At 39.1% G+C, this 17,720-nt stretch overlaps 1 protein-coding gene across 3 annotated transcripts in view; it reads right to left on the bottom strand.

Annotated features, from left to right (window-relative positions):
* lrrk2 (leucine-rich repeat kinase 2) overlaps window positions 1–17,720 on the bottom strand; it is a 305,946-nt gene that overhangs the window by 201,560 nt on the left and 86,666 nt on the right. For all 3 annotated transcript variants that reach the window (XM_051934956.1, XM_028812383.2, XM_028812390.2), the window contains exons 8-10: window positions 13,068–13,187; window positions 11,967–12,082; window positions 11,778–11,857 (exon numbers count right to left, since the gene is read on the bottom strand). In XM_051934956.1, the coding sequence (XP_051790916.1) occupies window positions 11,778–11,857; window positions 11,967–12,082; window positions 13,068–13,187 (316 nt within the window). The remainder of the gene's footprint in view (window positions 1–11,777; window positions 11,858–11,966; window positions 12,083–13,067; window positions 13,188–17,720) is intronic.

Genomic DNA, 17,720 nt, shown 5'->3' with positions numbered 1-17,720 from the left:
TAAACAAAATCCATCCTCCTCTCTTTCCTCAAAAACAGTTCAATTACTCTGTCGTACAGATTATCCGTGTGCTTCAGTTCCATCACGAAGTCCCTTTATTACCATCGAAGCTAATGCTGAAAGTCGAACCTGCCCTGTCGTATTTCTGGTATAAGTTTTAATTCGCTTTAGGGCTGAAAATGTCCACTCGACAGAAGCAGTGGACACGGGAATGGTCACCACCAAACATACCAATGTGTACAGCTGCCCCATGCTCTCATTCAGATTTTTCTATTACATCATCCTATCCAATCAACGGGTCTGAATACGGTGACGTTGTCATACGCCTGCTAGAGGGCCCTAGTGACACCAACTCAAAATCTGATTGGCTGAAGCAACAGTTTAATCGACATTTATTTTGTGTTAGAGGGCCTGCAGAATGGATTATGAAGGACTCCGTGCAGACTTCTTTGACTTTGACCCTGCCTGGCAACAAATGATGGCTGAAATGTGATTGGTTAAATGCTTTAATACGAAAATACATGTCTGGAAGCAGCACAACCATCGGAAAAGCTATGAAATGAAGCGGACAGATTATTTGGAATTATTTAATAAGTATTCATGGACAAAATATAATTAACATCAGTTTGTGATTCAGATATTTTTTTTAGGCCAGTAGAGAAGGCCTTGCAGGCCCTGATGGCCCAACACTGATTGGTCCAAAACAGACAGCTAAAATTATATATAAAAAAAAACTATTAGCAGGCAAAAAAGGAAAATGGAATCCTACAACAGATGTTATTTGGCGCACAGAGCCATGATCTCAACATCATCAAGCCAGTCTGGGTTTACTTGACAGAAGCAGAAGTAAGAAAGACAGCCTAAGTCTACATTGGAACTGTGGCAAGTTCTCCAAGAGGATTGGAACAACCAGTCAAGTGAAAAACTGCATGCAATTAGACCTAAGAGAAGGCAAACGGTTGTCACACCAAACATTGACTTCATTTGTTTAACTCTGTTTACTGCACTTTTTAAGAAGTCAATTGATTAATAAAAAATATTTAAAACATTCCCACTTCTAAATTTTTCCCTAAGTGCTTGAGTATTTTGCATGACACTGTACAATAAATAGCTGTGTGCTGGTGTGTTGGCTTATATTATGACAGCGTTTCTCAACCTTTAAGTATTTGCAACCCGAGTTTTCATAACAGTTTTAATCGTGCCCCCCCTAACGTTTTTTTGAAAGGAGCCCACTAATACCAATTTGTTCTTTTTTAATTAATGATATATCATAGATGCATATTTTATTATACCTACGTAACTTTTATCGACATTTATCTAACTCTATATTTATTTTCCTAGTATCAGAATGTAGTTTAAGTTAATTTGTTTTGGTTTCAATAGATGTATTTTTCATATTTTCGATTCTTGTTTTCTTTTTTTCACATCTTCAGTTTGAGAACCACTGTATTATGACATGGAAATTAGTTCAAGCCAGTAATACCTAAGCACAAATTAACTCTGCTTAGAGTTGGTTACTGACAAAATAGCATACTTGTGACAGGCTTGTCTTAAAACATTTATCTGAAACTTGAAGCTATCAGTTTCTGAGCACCACTGGAAGCCCAAGGCATGCTCTTTAGGTATCAAATTATGGCTTATGGCGTTTTGCCCAATATCTCTGTCTTCTTCTAGTATAGGCAAGAAGACTGACCTGCTGTTGCTTTCCCACTTGGTTTGAAGAAATCCTCCTCTGAAGCACAGAACTTGGAGCTCCTTTGCCATATTTTTGTTTGCTCTTCCAAAACAATCAACAGAAATGATGATGCACAATAATAATTGCTTTTAGAGACATTATTTTGTGTGTACTTTCAGCTATTCTTCAGGTGAGTCACTTAAAATACCAAACAATATTGGTATATTTGGAGCATATAATTTGAAAGAAAAGAAAATTAGAGTGGTTTTTGGTTGCTCAGCTACTTTATAAGGAATTTTCCTCAGTGAATGATTGTTTAACTCTTGAATACCTGAAGCCTATAAAAAACGTTGTACTCCCAGGCCACCTTAATTTCCTTCACACCTCTTCATCAGTGTCTTTATTTTGCAAATGTGTCAATCAGCCTGTCTATTCCATCCTCCCCACTGACGCAGCTGAAGTTCTCCCTACTCGCGTCTGTTTATTTGGGTGTGAGGTGCCTGGAGTTTTATAGGGTAAATAATATATCGTTATTTGGAATACATAGACAATGACAGACTGACTGACATTTGATTTGTGTTCTGTGTCTACTATGATCTGGATAAAAGTAGGATGACAGGAAATGCGAGGCAAGAAATGTTGAACACATAACTAAAACCGATAGTTTTCCATGTTACTGTAAAAATTAATAATGTTGACGTGAAATGTATATAATATGTGAAGGCTGAAGTTCAAAAGCTATATACTTGCCTAATTGTGTTTCTTATGCTTTGTGAAGAATAGCTGAAAGTACACACAAAATAATGTCTCTAAAAGCAATTATTATTGTGCATCATCATTTCTGTTGATTGTTTTGGAAGAGCAAACAAAAATATGGCAAAGGAGCTCCAAGTTCTGTGCTTCAGAGGAGTATTTATTGAATTGCCAAAGGTCCATACAATATATACTGAGCTTCATCAGTGACTCACCTTTCAAAGACAGTTTATGCAGTAATGGCCATCAATTAGTTTTGCAGACTGTAAATATGCTCATGAACTGCATGTCTTTCTGTGACATTTATTCCTTTTCTTCACAGTTACACTCCTGATGTAACGTTTCTTCAATTTCCATTACTGATACACAATTAATTGTATGTTTTGATAAGGTTCCATTGTCTGACTCAAGATCTTCCCTTTCTTTTAGAAATCTGTTGATCACCCATTCAAACACAATTTTCACAGCACACTGATCATCAGCTGTACTGTTTATTACTTTCCAAGGCTCCAGTGATTTAAGGATGTTGGTGCCTATGAACAATCCCGCTTCAGCTTCTATATGGGGTAGATGCGCAACTCTGAGGTAAGGCCATCTTTCAATATACTCCTACTGCGAAATGTTCTCCTTCTACATTGGGATGAAGCTCAGTATATATTGTATGGACCTTTGGCAATTCAATAAATACTTTTTCTCCCACTCCACTGACTTGTAAGTTGAACAATATGGAACATTTCATTAGTTTCTGTTTATTGATTTTATCTCTTTATATCATGCTGATGTGAATCTGAGTTATTCTTCCTTAGATGTTTCACTGTCTTTAAAGATCTTCTGTGTAAAATGTTGCTGTATTGCATGGATCTATTAAAGCAAACATTTTTTTGCATACCTTTCACTCATCTTAGACTTGACTTTGGTTAGGAGTATGGCTAGTTCACATTTCTTGCTGGCCCCAGTAGCTGTACATGTCTCTGCTTCCAAAGAGACACCAACAAGAGAAGATCTTCTTTCCAGTACCGTTTTCTTCTTTTTTAGTAGACAAAGCTTTTTTTTTTGCAAGATATCTGGGTGTAACTGAGAACATATCTTACATTTAATTCTGCCTCCACGGACTTGAATAAAATGTTATTGTTTAAGGTACTTACAGCATAAATCTTTAGATTTCAAAAATTCAATCCTACCTTCATTTGTTGTTATTTTTGAGTCCCCTTTTAAACAACAATAGTAATGCCTGTAGCAAAACCACTTCACTTTTCAGGGGAGACTTTCTTTGTCGTTCTTTTCCTTTTCTTTCCTAGCTTTCTTAGGTGTATAGCTTAGATAGGTTTTTCCATACACAGGAGGCAAAGATTTTTTTAGCCTGCCAATGTAGGAAATCAACTAGATCTGCAAGTCGTGCCCTTCTTATTTCATTTTCCTCAGTATCATAAGCTATAATCTCCCACTTGTCTCGCATTTGGCAAGAAAGTTGAGAACCAAGTATGAATGTTTGCATTACTGAACATACTTTAGATTAGACATTGCAATCACTCAGACACCAAGAAAAGTGTGTAATCTCTCAACACTGCTCCGTCATCTGCCCTTATTGAAGGCCACTTTAATGCTTTATCTATAAATTCAAAAACAATCTGTATTTGGTTTCTTTAATAACTTTCATGGAGCTTTCTTGCTTGTCTGTAACTGTGTTCCATTGGCAAGTGTTCAAAGCCTCTAAAATTCTATTGCAGTGACTCTCCTTCAATTGAAGAATTGCACCTTCAATTTCGTTGTTCATTTGTAAAAGTGACAATGACAAAAAAGATCTATCTATCTATCTATCTCTGGTATACTACTCTAAGCAAAATGGCTTACCATGTGGGATTTACCATTACAAGCTTCCTACTGCATAGTTAAATGCCCTGATAAAACTTGTGTAAGCCAATGGGTCGCCTTCAAATACGGGAATATATGGTACATTGTTGTGTGGGTTACATACAACTTCAGTAAGTGTCCTCTGAATCTTTATCATCTGACAAAATACATGTTTACTTCAGCTGCTCTGCAAAGACCTGGTGCTTTTTGAGTAATGTTCTGTTTAACTACCTTATTTTTTTTGGACTCCATATGTTTGAGCATTATACAGTAGACCCCCGTGAAGTTGCAGTTCAAAGTTCACGGCCTCAGTCATTCGCAGATTTTTTCCTTAGAACCTAACTAATAATTGGTAGTGGAAACCGCAATTATCCTGCGCAATTTTTATGGCTTTTTTCCTGGCAATAATGTACTGTAGAGAGAACAGGAAGCAGCTGTAGAGGAAAACACAGCTTGGGATGCTGAAAGTAGCCAATAGAATTTGAAACTGCAACTCCCAGCAGTTCCTGCAGTGGCTCTGATTGGTCTTCTGCTGAGGGTGCAAGGAGGGTGTACTTATTTGTTTTGTCCTGGATCGATTTGTGGTTGGCGTCTGGATTGTCTGCCGTCTGCACTGTGTACATGAGGACTGTAAGTGGATTCATGGCCATACTGAGAAGAAAGAAGCGCTCCTGAACCTGTCTACCCATCTTCATTATTTCAGGAACTAGCGGCAGGACTATCTTTACATTCCCATTCAATGTGTGGATCTCTGGACTATCTATTTTCATCATTACATTTCAACCATTGCCGTTTTTCATGATTTACTGTGTGTGTGTTTGTTTGTGCTTTGTTGTATTTAATGTGTAATCACCGTAAGGGGAACAGGGATGCCATCATTTTTTTCATTTATTTTATTTGTTTTCATTACATTCTTTATTTGCTGTTTGATTATTGGTTTGCTTTGTTTTTGTCTCTGTTTGTGAGTGTATGCGTGTCGGGCCAAAGCTGGGTGCCTCCCTAGAATCGCCATCATAAAAATAAATAAATCACTGTCTTCTCGATAGTATGAATCTTAGCGGCACCGGACCACTACAGCGTTATTCATTTATCCTTGCTGCTGATTGACTGTGACGCATCTCCAGCTGAGTGTTCTTGTGTTTTCCATTTTGTTCTTCTTAACCCTTAAACTGCTGCAACTGGCTATAGTCGTTTCCCAGTGCCATTTGCGAGCACGCAGGAGCTGAGTGCATTCAGCAACGTACATTCATTGAACACCGCAACCGAATATAATCAGTTCCCAGTGCAATTTACCAGCACGCCGGAGCTGATCAGTCAGTGCCGTACACTTGTTGAGCAGCCAGCTCATGACCACTGACGCCGCCTGCAGCACTGCTGCCTCACTGTTTCTGGGATTCACCCGCTGTACTAGACTAGCAGCAGGGGTGGCCTTAGGCATCTGCAAACTGTGCATCTGCACAGTGCCACCAAATCCCAGGGGCCGCCACGCCAATATATATTGAATATAAAACAGAAAGAGAAAATAACGACACAGCTGACGGCAATGTGGCCGAAAAACATTCTGTTTCTTGTTAATTAGTACCCTGTATTTACAAATGTCGCTAGAGTCGGAGCAGTAAGCTATATGTAGTATTATAATGTTTTGCTGTAATGTAATGAGAATATCATGGGCCGCCACTTGGTTTTCAAGTTACGGACACGCGTATATAGAAGCGTGTCATGAGCACGAGGCGGCTATGCAGTGTCCGCTACGGATGTGGCCATCCACCGTGCATAAGATACCGTATTGACATTGCCAGGCGAATGGGCCACTGATTCTTTCTCTGCCCAGGGCCACTACGAGCCTAGAGCCGCCCCTGCTAAGGCTACACTACTGACTGGGCAGCTGAGACTGGTCACTGAGCAGAACTGACCATCACGAGTAGTAATAGCCTGCATATTTTCACGTTTTTTTGCTCTAGTTTCATATAATTTCGTGCTAGTATTGTAACGAACAGTTAGTGCAGACTACAGCTGAAGATCTGAAGTGGACGCGAGAAGTTGGTGAGTTGTTTATTAACATATTTTTGTGATTTTGAGTTTGAAAAATTATTGTAGGTCAGGTGGCTTTTTGCATATCGGCTTATTTTACAACATAAACTTTGAAGTAAACTTAGTAAAGTAAAATTTGATTTTTGGAGGATTTGTTTTCCAACTTGAATTACTGAGCAATGAATTCAGTGAGCATTTTCGTGATTTCAGTTCACACAAACAGGGCATTGTGCTGTTCTCTTACAACGTTGAGAATGCGCCTGAGAATATCCAAATGGAATTGATTGAAGTGCAATCAGATTCTATTCTGAAGGCAAAATACAACGAAGTTGGTGTGCCAGGCTTGTATGCTTACCTGCCACCCTCGTATGTGCAGATCCGTAAGTTGGCATCGAGAGTACTGTCAATGTTCGGAGGCACTTACCTTTGTAAGCAATTGTTTTTGTTAATGAAAGCTACCAAAACCCCACATCACTCAAGACTTACCGTCGAGCACCTTTCATCCCTCATAAAAGTTGCAGCTGCACAAGATTTCAAGCCTGATATTGACGAACTGGTTACTAACAAGAGATGCCAAGTGTCGGAACAAAAGAAATAAATCTCACATTGTAAGGCTCCTATATAAGCAATGAATATAATATAATGAATATCAATCATCAAGACACTATATAAAAGCGGTCGGGATTGTCCTTCCGTCCCGTGAGTGCAAAGCGTAGCGCTATTCCACTTATCACAGACTTACTACTTGGGCTTGCAGTACGAAGTGACGCGATGTGAGCAGAGTTCTGGTGCTCCCATCGTTCCCTTGCTTTTGTGCGTGATGCGCTGGAAAAATAGACAAAATTATGTCTCTGGAAATAATTAATGTTGATGGGAGTACAAATGCCTCACCACGTAGTAAATATCAGGGAAGATGGTGCTTGCTTATTCTAATCTATAGCTTATTTAGTGCATGAAACTCCGTCTTTAGCGGTACAGATTTGGGCTAACATTGTACGACATGTTTTAAGTAATTGGTCAAGGTTTCAGCCATTTACAATGATGCCGTCAGGAATCTCTTATATAAATGAGCTTCAGTATCTCACTGAAATGTCAAAGTCTCAATCTTATGGTATCACTTCTGAGCTAATGGCAACGGGAGAGTTGTTCCCCAATGAGTTTCAAGTACAGTAATCCCTCGCTATATCGCGCTTCGACTTTCGCGGCTTCACTCTATCATGGATTTTATATGTAAGCATATTTAAATATATATTGCGGATTTTTTGCTGCTTCGCGGATTTCTGCGGACAATGGGTCTTTTAATTTCTGGTACATGCTTCCTCAGTTGGTTTGTCCAGTTGATTTCATACAAGGGACGCTATTGGCAGATGGCTGAGAAGCTACCCAACCACAGTGCATATTATGTATTAAATAAAGCTCCTCAAATATATTGTGAGCACGGGGGCTGTTCGCAGCCCTAGAGGACACAGCTGCTCCTCAAAAAATGCTGAAAGATTACCTTCACAGTGCTCCCTTCTTTGCTGGGCTTACATGTGGCTGCTTTGCAAGCGATATGCTTCCCGTACGGTGCTTCGCATACTTAAAAGATCAAACAGCACGTATTGATTTTTGATTGTTTGCTTTCCTCTCTCTCTCTCTCTCTCGCTCTGACGGAGGGGGTGTGAGCAGAGGGGCTGTTCGCATACTGGCGTAGAGGATATGGACGCTCCTCTAAAATATGCTGAAAAATGCTTGCTCCCTTTCTCGCAGCTACTTTGTCCGGCGGTGCTTCGCATACTTAAAATCCAAACAGCCCTATTGATTTTTGACCATTTGCTTTTCTCTCTCTCTCTCTCTGACGTGCACTCCTTTGAAGTGGAAGATATGTTTGCATTCTTTTAATTGTGAGACGGAACTGTCATCTCTGTCTTGTCATGGAGCACAGTTTAAACTTTTGAAAAAGAGACAAATGTTTGTTTGCAGTTTTTGAATAACGTTCCTGTCTCTCTACAACCTCCTGTGTTTCTGTGCAAATCTGTGACCCAAGCATGACAATATAAAAATAACCATATAAACATATGGTTTCTACTTCGCGGATTTTCACATTTCGCGGGGGGGTCTGGAATGCAACCCCCGCGATGGAGGAGGGATTACTGTATATTATTATGGAGTCCTACACTCCAAGTTTGGACAGGCACTCAAGGGGATAAAAAAACTTAGGTTTTCGGGAGATGTTATGAATGGGCACTTTGATGTTTTCATTCCCTACACTTACATGCCTGATGTAAACATGGAGCGCACACAAATTGAGGATAAAAGTCGGTTGCATTAAAAGGTGGGTGAGCCTAGTAATATAATAAGGACCTAGCTAAGAGGTTTTAAGACTCTAATTCTAAACTGTTGTATGGAGACTGCATGGAAATAAATTGCTTTTCTTTAAACTTTAAGTGGTACATTTTTTAAAGTTTTCAGTATTGGAAAGAAAGCTACAGTAATTTTGTATAATAGTATAATAGTATTTGTTACAGGGCAGCCCGCTGACGCACGTATGGCAGTCGAAGCGGCCCACCAATGGTAGTGAGTTTGACATGCCTGCTGTATAGGGAAAAAAACAAAGTAAAATGAAAAAAAAAATGTACTGCCTGTTTAGGCTTTCTGAACTTGTTATAATAATTCTCTGCATTTATATAGCACTTTTCTCACTACTCAAAGCGCTTAGCAATTGAGGGTTAAGGGTCTTGCTCAAGGGCCCAACACAGCAGAGTCCCTATTGGCATTTACGGGATTCGAACCAGCAACCTTCCGATTGCCAGTGTAGATCCCAAGCCTCAGAGCCACCACTCCCCTATCTATCAGGCACATTTGCTAACCAAGTAGTCATCCTCCCAAATAATTAATTAATTACATGTATATATCAAATATAGTTTTCTAACTACTCAACACACTTTATATAGAGAGTGGGGAACTACTTCAGCCACCACCAATGTGCAGCATCTACATGGATGATGCGACAGCAATCATTTTTGCACCAATACACTCACCACATATTAGTCATTAGGTGGTGAAGGGATGAGAGAGAGATAATCAGTAAGACACAAGAGATCCATTAGGGGGCCAGGAAGGATGAGGCCATGATGGGATAATGTAGCCAGGACAACAGAGCAGGCACTAACTTTTTTGAAAGATGCCCAGGGATCTTTTATAAACACAAAGAATCAGGCCCTCCAGTTTACATCTCATCCAAAGGACAGCAACATTTTTTTAATACAGTGTTCCCGTCACTGCACAGGGATATTGGGGTCCACACACAGACCACAGGAATGCACCCCCTGCTGGCCTCAGCAACACCTCTTCAGCAACAACCCAAGCTTTCCTGATCAAACTCTGTCCTATCACTTGTTTTATGTCAAGCCAGTATTAAGGCTAAAGAAATCTAACAACTTAAAACTTACAAGTGCTTAATCTGTTTTAATGCAAGACCTTAATAACATATTTATTTTATTTATTTATTTTATTTATTTATAAAGCACTTTAAAAACAACCTCAAGGCTGACCAAAGTGCTGTACAAAGAAAAACAACACATACACACATAAGAACTGAAGAGATTCTTAATAGAAAGTATAAAAAGTATACAAATAGCCAACATATTATACAGGGTTAAAAGCCAGAAAGTAAAAATGTGTTTTTAAATAGGATTTAAAGGCAGCTAGTGAAGAAGCCTGCCTAACGTGCAACGGCAAATCATTCCAGAGTTTTGGGGCTGCAACTGAAAAAGCTCAATCACCTCGGAGTTTGCATCGTGCCTTTGGAACGTGTAAAAGCATCTGGTCTGCTGACCTGAGAGAGCGAGACGGTACATAAGGGTGCAGCAGTTCAAAAAAATAAAGAGGGGCACACCCATTAAAAGATTTAAAAACAAATACAAGGATCTTAAAATGGATTCAAAAATGAATTGGAAGCCAGTGGAGGGAAGCCAAAATCGGGGTAACATGCTCATGCTTTCTTGTGCCAGTTAAAAATCAAGCAGCAGCGTTTTGCACCAGCTGTAGGCGAGCCATGGAGGCCTGGCTAATTCCAAAAAGAAGCGCATTGCAGTAATCTAGACAAGATGTTATAAAAGCATGTATCACTGTTTCAAGGTTGCGCTTAGACAACACAGGCTTGATTTTTGACAGCCTCCTCAACTGGAAAAAGCAAGATTTTATCATTGTGTTCACATGGCTATCAAGTTTTAAAATGGAATCCATTTTTACACCTAAATTTGTGATCATGGATTTCTCAAATTGAGTCACAGTGGAAAGGTCGATGCAGGGGGTCCCACTGGTGCTATTGGGCCTAAATAGCATGACTTCTGTTTTGTTCTCATTAAAATTTAGAAAATTTAATGCCATCCAACTCCTTATGTCAATAAGGCAATCAAGCAGGGGCTGGACAGAACATGGACCTTGGCGCTTCAGAGGGAAATACACCTGACAGTCATCTGCAAAAAGATGAAAGGAAATACCATGTTTCCGAAAAATAGTGCCAAGTGGCAACAGGTACAAGGAGAACAGAAGAGGTCCCAGGATGAAGCCCTGTGGTACCCCCCAGGGGAGGGCAACAGAGGTGGAAGTAAAATCATCAATACTGACACAAAAACTTCTATCTGAAAGATAGGACCTAAACCATTGGAGAGCTAAACCTTTGATGCCCACCCACTGCTCCAGCCTAGAGATGAGGATCTCATGGTCTATCAGGTCAAATGCAGCTGTTAAATCCAAACGCATAAGTAGTACACAGTCACTAGAGTCCACTGTCAAGAGAATATCATTAAAAACCCTTAACAGAGAGGACTTAGTGCTGTGGTGAGTTTTAAACCCAGACTGGAACACTTCCAGAATTGCATGTTCGTCCAGAAAGGACTTCAGTTGGGTATAGATGACTTTTTCCAAGAGTTGGGACAAAAAAGGTAGCTTGGAAATAGGCCTAAAGTTAGACATAACAGAGTGGTCCAGACCAGTTTTTTTCAGCAGTGGTTGCACGACAGCATGTTTAAAATTTTTAGGCACCACACTAGAGGTTAAACTACTGTTAATAATAGTAAGAATAGAAGGACCCACGGTAGAAAAGACCTCCTTAAGAAGTCGAGGAGGAACAACATCAAGGGGGGAGCCAGATGGCTTCATACTGAAAACCAGCTGCTTTAAAAAGGACAAAGTAACAGGCTCGAAGTGGTCAAACGCAGCCAAACAGGGTATTAAAATGGATGGATCATGAGAAGGTGGTGAAATGAGGGCCCTAGTGCTTACAACCTTCTTCAAGAAAAAGTAAAGAAATTTATCGCAAGTTTCCATAGAGGCTTCCAGAAAGACAGGTTCATGAACATTAAGTACAGAACTCAATGTGTTAAAAAGTACACGGGGGTTGTGAGAGTTAGACCCAATAACTTCTCATACCATGTATTATTAAAAATGTATTGATTTTGTAAAATTGATATTTCAGGCTTACCTTCCATCTTCATCTCCAAACATTTCATGAAGCTTACTCTCATAAACAAGAAGGTTATTCAATGCCCAGGAAGTAGCAGCCTGATTTGAAAGAGACAACAATTTTCACTTGAGACAACAATTTTCACTTATTCTGACTGAGATTTTTCTTTTTTGGCAGCAGTAAGAACATTTATTAAAATATACACACCTGGACCTCTTTGCTGCCAATGTGTAAATCCAATGCTCTGCAACATACATCAATCCAGCACAAGTCATCTTCCTCTTTGTACTCATTCAAATCTTTGTTTAAAACTATTGTTTCAGCTCGAGAGAGAAAAATTCATTTTACTATAACTGTTTCTTATAACTGAAATTAGTTGAAACATAATTGTTTATTCTGTATAATTACAAATTGTGTACTCATTGCATCACAGTACAATAAAATAAACCTGTTTACTATATCTACATTACTATTAAAACTGTGTTTATATACAACATACCAATCCAAAGTGTAAACAGAACAAAGTAAACTATCTCTACCTGTCTTAATGCAGAGTTATTTTATGATGCAACTTATTTGCTGATTTAAAAATGCAATATCTTTCTCTTTCGTAGTTATTACTAGTGGTCTTGGGGCAAGTCCAAAAAGCCAGTGTAAACAGAAAAGGAATGCCAGTAGTCATTAAGCCCTTTAGGTGAATTATGCACCGGAGTAGTACAAAGACAAGCAGCACTGGTAGAAGGCTGCTCCCGAATGGCAAAATGAGCATCCTGTCTTGCCCAGGTGGACTTGACTGCTTAACATAAAAAGCAAACAGTCCAAAAAATCTGCCATTGGGGCATGTCCATTTACAGGAACGAAATGGTCTCCGAGGCAACCATACTGTAATATGTATCCAGCAATTGCCTGAAAATAAACACCCTGCAAAGTTTAAAAGTTGCTCAGTGGTAGGAGGTCATTGGGGTTAACCAGGCAAAGGTTCATAGGGCAAGTGGGTGAGTCACCCAACCTGGAGATCTTATTTTTTATTGATGGATATAATTATATTTTCTTTGCCTTCATATTACTACTCTTAGTATTTTAGGTTTTCAGATAAATCCCTTATTCAGCAAAATCTGTGAAGCATTATTTTGGGGGTACATGTATCTTGACAATGTTTTTATCCCTTTCACTCTTTTAAAATAAGCTTAATAAATGGGAGTAATAGAGATATTATGGAGGGAAAGACACAATTTAAACTAGATTGCCAAAGACCTGAACACACAATGCACCATTACCATGAATATAAAGGAGTTTACATGAACTTACTGAGAGAAGCCAGGCACATGAGAGCTGATGCTTGCAGTTTTGCATTAGTCTGGTACATCATGGCCGCTTTGATAATAAATTTATGAACTCCATTAAGTACAAGAATGTTGTGAAAACTTTCTGAAATCATAAAATACAATACAGATCATTTAACTTGTAAATATTTTATGTAACATTTTATCTAGAACAACTTTAGCTTGAATGTAAAGAATAACTTGCAGATAACCTTAAGCAAGAAAACTGTGGCAAATGATCAACAAATGTGAGACAGTCTTACAAAAGTAACAATATGTTAAAATTTTAATGTAACTGGGTAAATATAACACTGCATCTCAAACATGTGCAGCAAACTCAATGCATGTTTTTCACTGCCATATTGGGAATGCTAAACACATTAAAAATGACAAGTAACTGGATAACACATTTAAGGTTAAGCATTTCATTTTAAAATTACAGTTCTATAATTCTATTATGTGTTTCTGTGTTAACTGCTTTCTTAAATAGTAATCAACACAATTTTTTGCTTTGATTTTAAATTAATTGCTTTTTAAAAGTCAACCACTTAATTGTTTATTTTTCCAAAATAAGCAGACCAACAATATTAAGATGCAAAGTGAGGCCACTGATAACCTACTAACTCAGGGGTCTCAAACTCGGTTCTCGGAGGGCCGCCAATTTTGTTTCAATCAGTTTAACTATAGGTCAATTTTTACTGCTAATAAATAACGCCATTGAATTTCATGGCTTCTTAGTGCTCTTAAGCTACATTTCCAAAACTGTTAATTTTTCTTCTTTCTGAGAGAACCATCAAAATGTTTTATGGGCCAGTACAGATCAATACTTTTTAAAATTTTACTTTCCCTTTTTCGTATATTTTATTTAAATACTGCATGATGGACAGATAATGACACATAAGATCAATTTAGCTGGTCATCTATTAGATAGCTTTGCATCTCATTGTTGTTCAGCTGCTAGAATCTAAAAACCAGGTCAATCAAATAAAGACAATAGAAGTATGTGTTTTTTTACTGATTAAGAAAATGGTTAGAATTAAATCCTGCAGGCACCACACATCTCCAGGATTTTAACACCCCTGCTCTGCAACATTTTCTGCCTTACAGTCTGCTTTTAACCATGCTACACAATTTATATTCACATGCCCATTCATAATTGAAATAGAATTTTTTTTCTACTTCAGGGTTGGGAGAAAAAAAAGAATTTATCCTGGAGCCAACCCATGATGAAACACAAGCCAAGTTATGAAAACACCATGTACTCTACAGTCACTCATACAAACAGAACTGAATTTCTCTAATCCATGTAACAAAATATACATTACAGTATATGCACAGAGGAAAGTGAAGTCCTAGGAAAAAACACAATGTGGAGGAACAAGGCTTTTGTTTTCCTCTCCTTCGTCGACAACAAGACTACAACAATCAATTTAAGACAAAATACTGTTGTTTTTTATATATATCAATTAGTTTCTACTTTGTTTTTTGTGTTTTAACAAATCTGTGTCTTTATGGGTTTATAAAATTTATACTACATTTTATTTAAGAATTTATCACAGCACTCTACACCTACATTCAGTGAAGTGAACAGAAGGACGTTGTGAACAAAACCTGGTCTGGTATGTTGTAATAAAGCAGCCCAGCCTTAAATATTGTAATACAGCAGCCCCAGTCTCTGTGCCATTGTGATAGCCAGTTATATATTAGTCAGATACAGTATATTCCGAAGAATATTCCAAGCGTAGGCAAAAAAAGAAATGTGGAAAAGAAGTAACTCAGCATCCACAATGGCAAACTATGTGATTTTCTGATAATAAAGCACATCCTTATGTCGGGGAGCATGCACTGGTACTGCACATTGCCACATGCACCACAAAACAAAACACATTGGGATCCTTGCTGGCAATCCCCCAGGAAGACACACGGTCTAGTCCTACCCTCTGAAAATGAACATCTGTCAGCCACATCCAGGTGTTGTGTGGGCATGCCCTTGGCCTGGTCCAGCCACTCAGGTGAGGTTGAGCAATGAGGATCCTGTGAGTCGGATAACCCTTGGGGAATCGTGACACATGGCCGTAGTGCTGTAACTGACGCTCCCTCACAATGCAGATAATGTGCCTCATTCAGGACTCCATGGGCAACCGCTTAATTGACAAAAAGTCAAACCAGGGGAACTCAAAGATACTCAGGTTACTGGATAGCGTCCATTTCTCGCAACCATATAGCAAAATAGGAAGCACGAGGACTCTAAAGACTTGGACCTTTGTCCTTTGCAGAGATATTGGGAGCACCACACAACATTTTCAAGCAAACTCATGAACCACCATGCTCTCTCAATCCATCTACTGACTTCATAGGAAGACTCACCAGAGATATAAATGTTGCTGCTGACATTCCCTCTGCATACAGACACACTGCTGATGACTGTACCCAAGAGGACATTAAAAGCCTGGTTCTTGGTTTTTACCCAGGATTTTTGCAAGCCCAGACACTCAGAATCCTCACTTAGTCTTTCAAGAGCCTGATCAGAGATGTGGAGATCACAGCATTTTCAGCAAAGTCAAGAACAGCAAAACTCTCTTCACCAACTGATGGCTCACTTCCGCTGAACCCCAAGACCCTGCCCAACACCCAGTCCATGCAAGCACTGAACAGAGAACAAGTAAGAACACACCCCTGACAAACCTCAAAATCAAATGGGGAAAAATGCAGAGGTTCCAACCTCCACTCTGAACAGCACTCATATTACCAGTGTTCAGAATGGCCATTATAGCCAGCAACTTAGGGAGGATCCCATGAAGTCTCAGGATGTCATACAGGGCAGCTCAATGAACTGAGTCAAACGCTTTACAAAAATCGACAAAGGCTGCAAAGAAATTCTGCCGATATTCATGTTTGTGCTCCATGAGAACCCTCAGTGCCAGGATGTGGTCAATAGTAGACTTCTTAGGCGTAAAACCAGATAGCTCCGGTCACTGGTAGGTGAGCAAGTGATCATGGATCCTATTAAGAATGACCCTAGCAAGGACCTTACCAGGCAAAGACCAGTGTTATCCCCCTGTAGTTCCGCAAACCAGGCGATCACCCTTCCCTTTCCTGATAGGGATGACAAGTTCCGTTTTCCAGTCAGGTGAGAAGACACCCATCACCCAAATGGAAGCAAAGATTGTGTGCAATGCCAGGATGATCATAGAGAAGTTCACCCTGGACACCACGGATCCCTGCAGGCTTCCATACTCTTAGCTGGTTTAATACCTATGCAATCTCTGTTAGACTGGGTTGTTCACAACTAATTGGAGGATCAGCCTCAAGATCCATGGACCTGGAGATGTCCAATGTCCTAGCTGGAGGATCAGCTTTAAATAGGATTATTCTGTTTGATCAAGTCAGTTGTAAATGTAAGCAATTTAGGACTGTAATACTTTATGGTGAGATTGCTCAAATTGTTCATTTACTAATTGTCTTAAATAACCTAAATATCAAATATCAGAGAAGCCCTATCAGTCTCGTCATTTACTTGGTTGAAGACTTGTTACTTTTGCACAGCATACTCTTGCTAGCTTATACTTTTAAGAATTGTAGAAGTTAACTAAAAGTAATATGAGTTATGGAGGAGCTTTAAACTGGGGTGGGGCATAGTAATGCATTGGGTAACAAGACTGCATCATATAACCATTGCCTAGTTTTTGCCCATGTTGGCTGTGCATTTTTACCAGCATCTATGTAGGTTTTCCTCCACCACCTCCACACACTTATAGATTAGGTTAACTAGTGACTCTAACCCAGTGTGACAGCAAGTGTAAGTGTGTGCATGACAGAACACTATAATGGACTGTCTCCTGTCTTTCACACAATGCTTCTTGAATACAGCTGTGAGAAAGCAAAAACCAGAAAAAGATTAACTGAGTATGAGAACATTATATTCTGATTGTATATTAGTCAGACATTCAGTCAGCCCTGTGAGGTGGGACTTGGTCTGCCTTGGAGTGAATGTGTTATTAGTACTGATCGGCTTATTTTAGACTTGATTCTCACTCTTTGCTTTAGAAATGACGCATTTCATAACAGGTGGAAAATGGAATTAAAATAGAGTTATTGTAAGTGTATGTCTATGTACTGTATGTATAATATATATATATCTATACTAATAAAAGGCAAAGCCCTCACTGACTGACTCATCACTAATTCTCCAACTTCCCGTGTAGGTAGAAGGCTGAAATTTGGCAGGCTCATTCCTTACAGCTTACTTACAAAAATTAGGCAGGTTTCATTTCGAAATTCTACGTGTAATGGTCATAACTGGAACCTGTTTTTTTGTCCATATACTGTAATGGAGGAGGCGGAGTCACGTATCGCGTCATCACGCCTCCTACGTAATCACTTGAACTGAAAACAAGGAAGAGATTTACAGCACGAGTCAAACGCGGGAACGAAGGTAAATGACGTTAATTTTTGAGCGTCTTTTAATACCGTGTAAGCATACATATTAACACATGTGCAATTAAATGTGAGCATTTACGGGGTGATTTCTCAGGCTTAAAAGCTCGCCTTTTATTAAAAAGGTAAATGCTGTTTTCATTCTGAAGGGCACAAACCACGTTGGATTTTGTAATGATAGTTGATTAGTAAGGTCTATTAA

This window comes from Erpetoichthys calabaricus, chromosome 1, assembly GCF_900747795.2.
Source record: "Erpetoichthys calabaricus chromosome 1, fErpCal1.3, whole genome shotgun sequence".
NCBI classification, from domain to species: Eukaryota; Metazoa; Chordata; class Cladistia; order Polypteriformes; family Polypteridae; genus Erpetoichthys; species Erpetoichthys calabaricus.
Note: the sequence above shows the minus strand (reverse complement) of the source record. Positions and strands in the feature narration are given on the sequence as shown.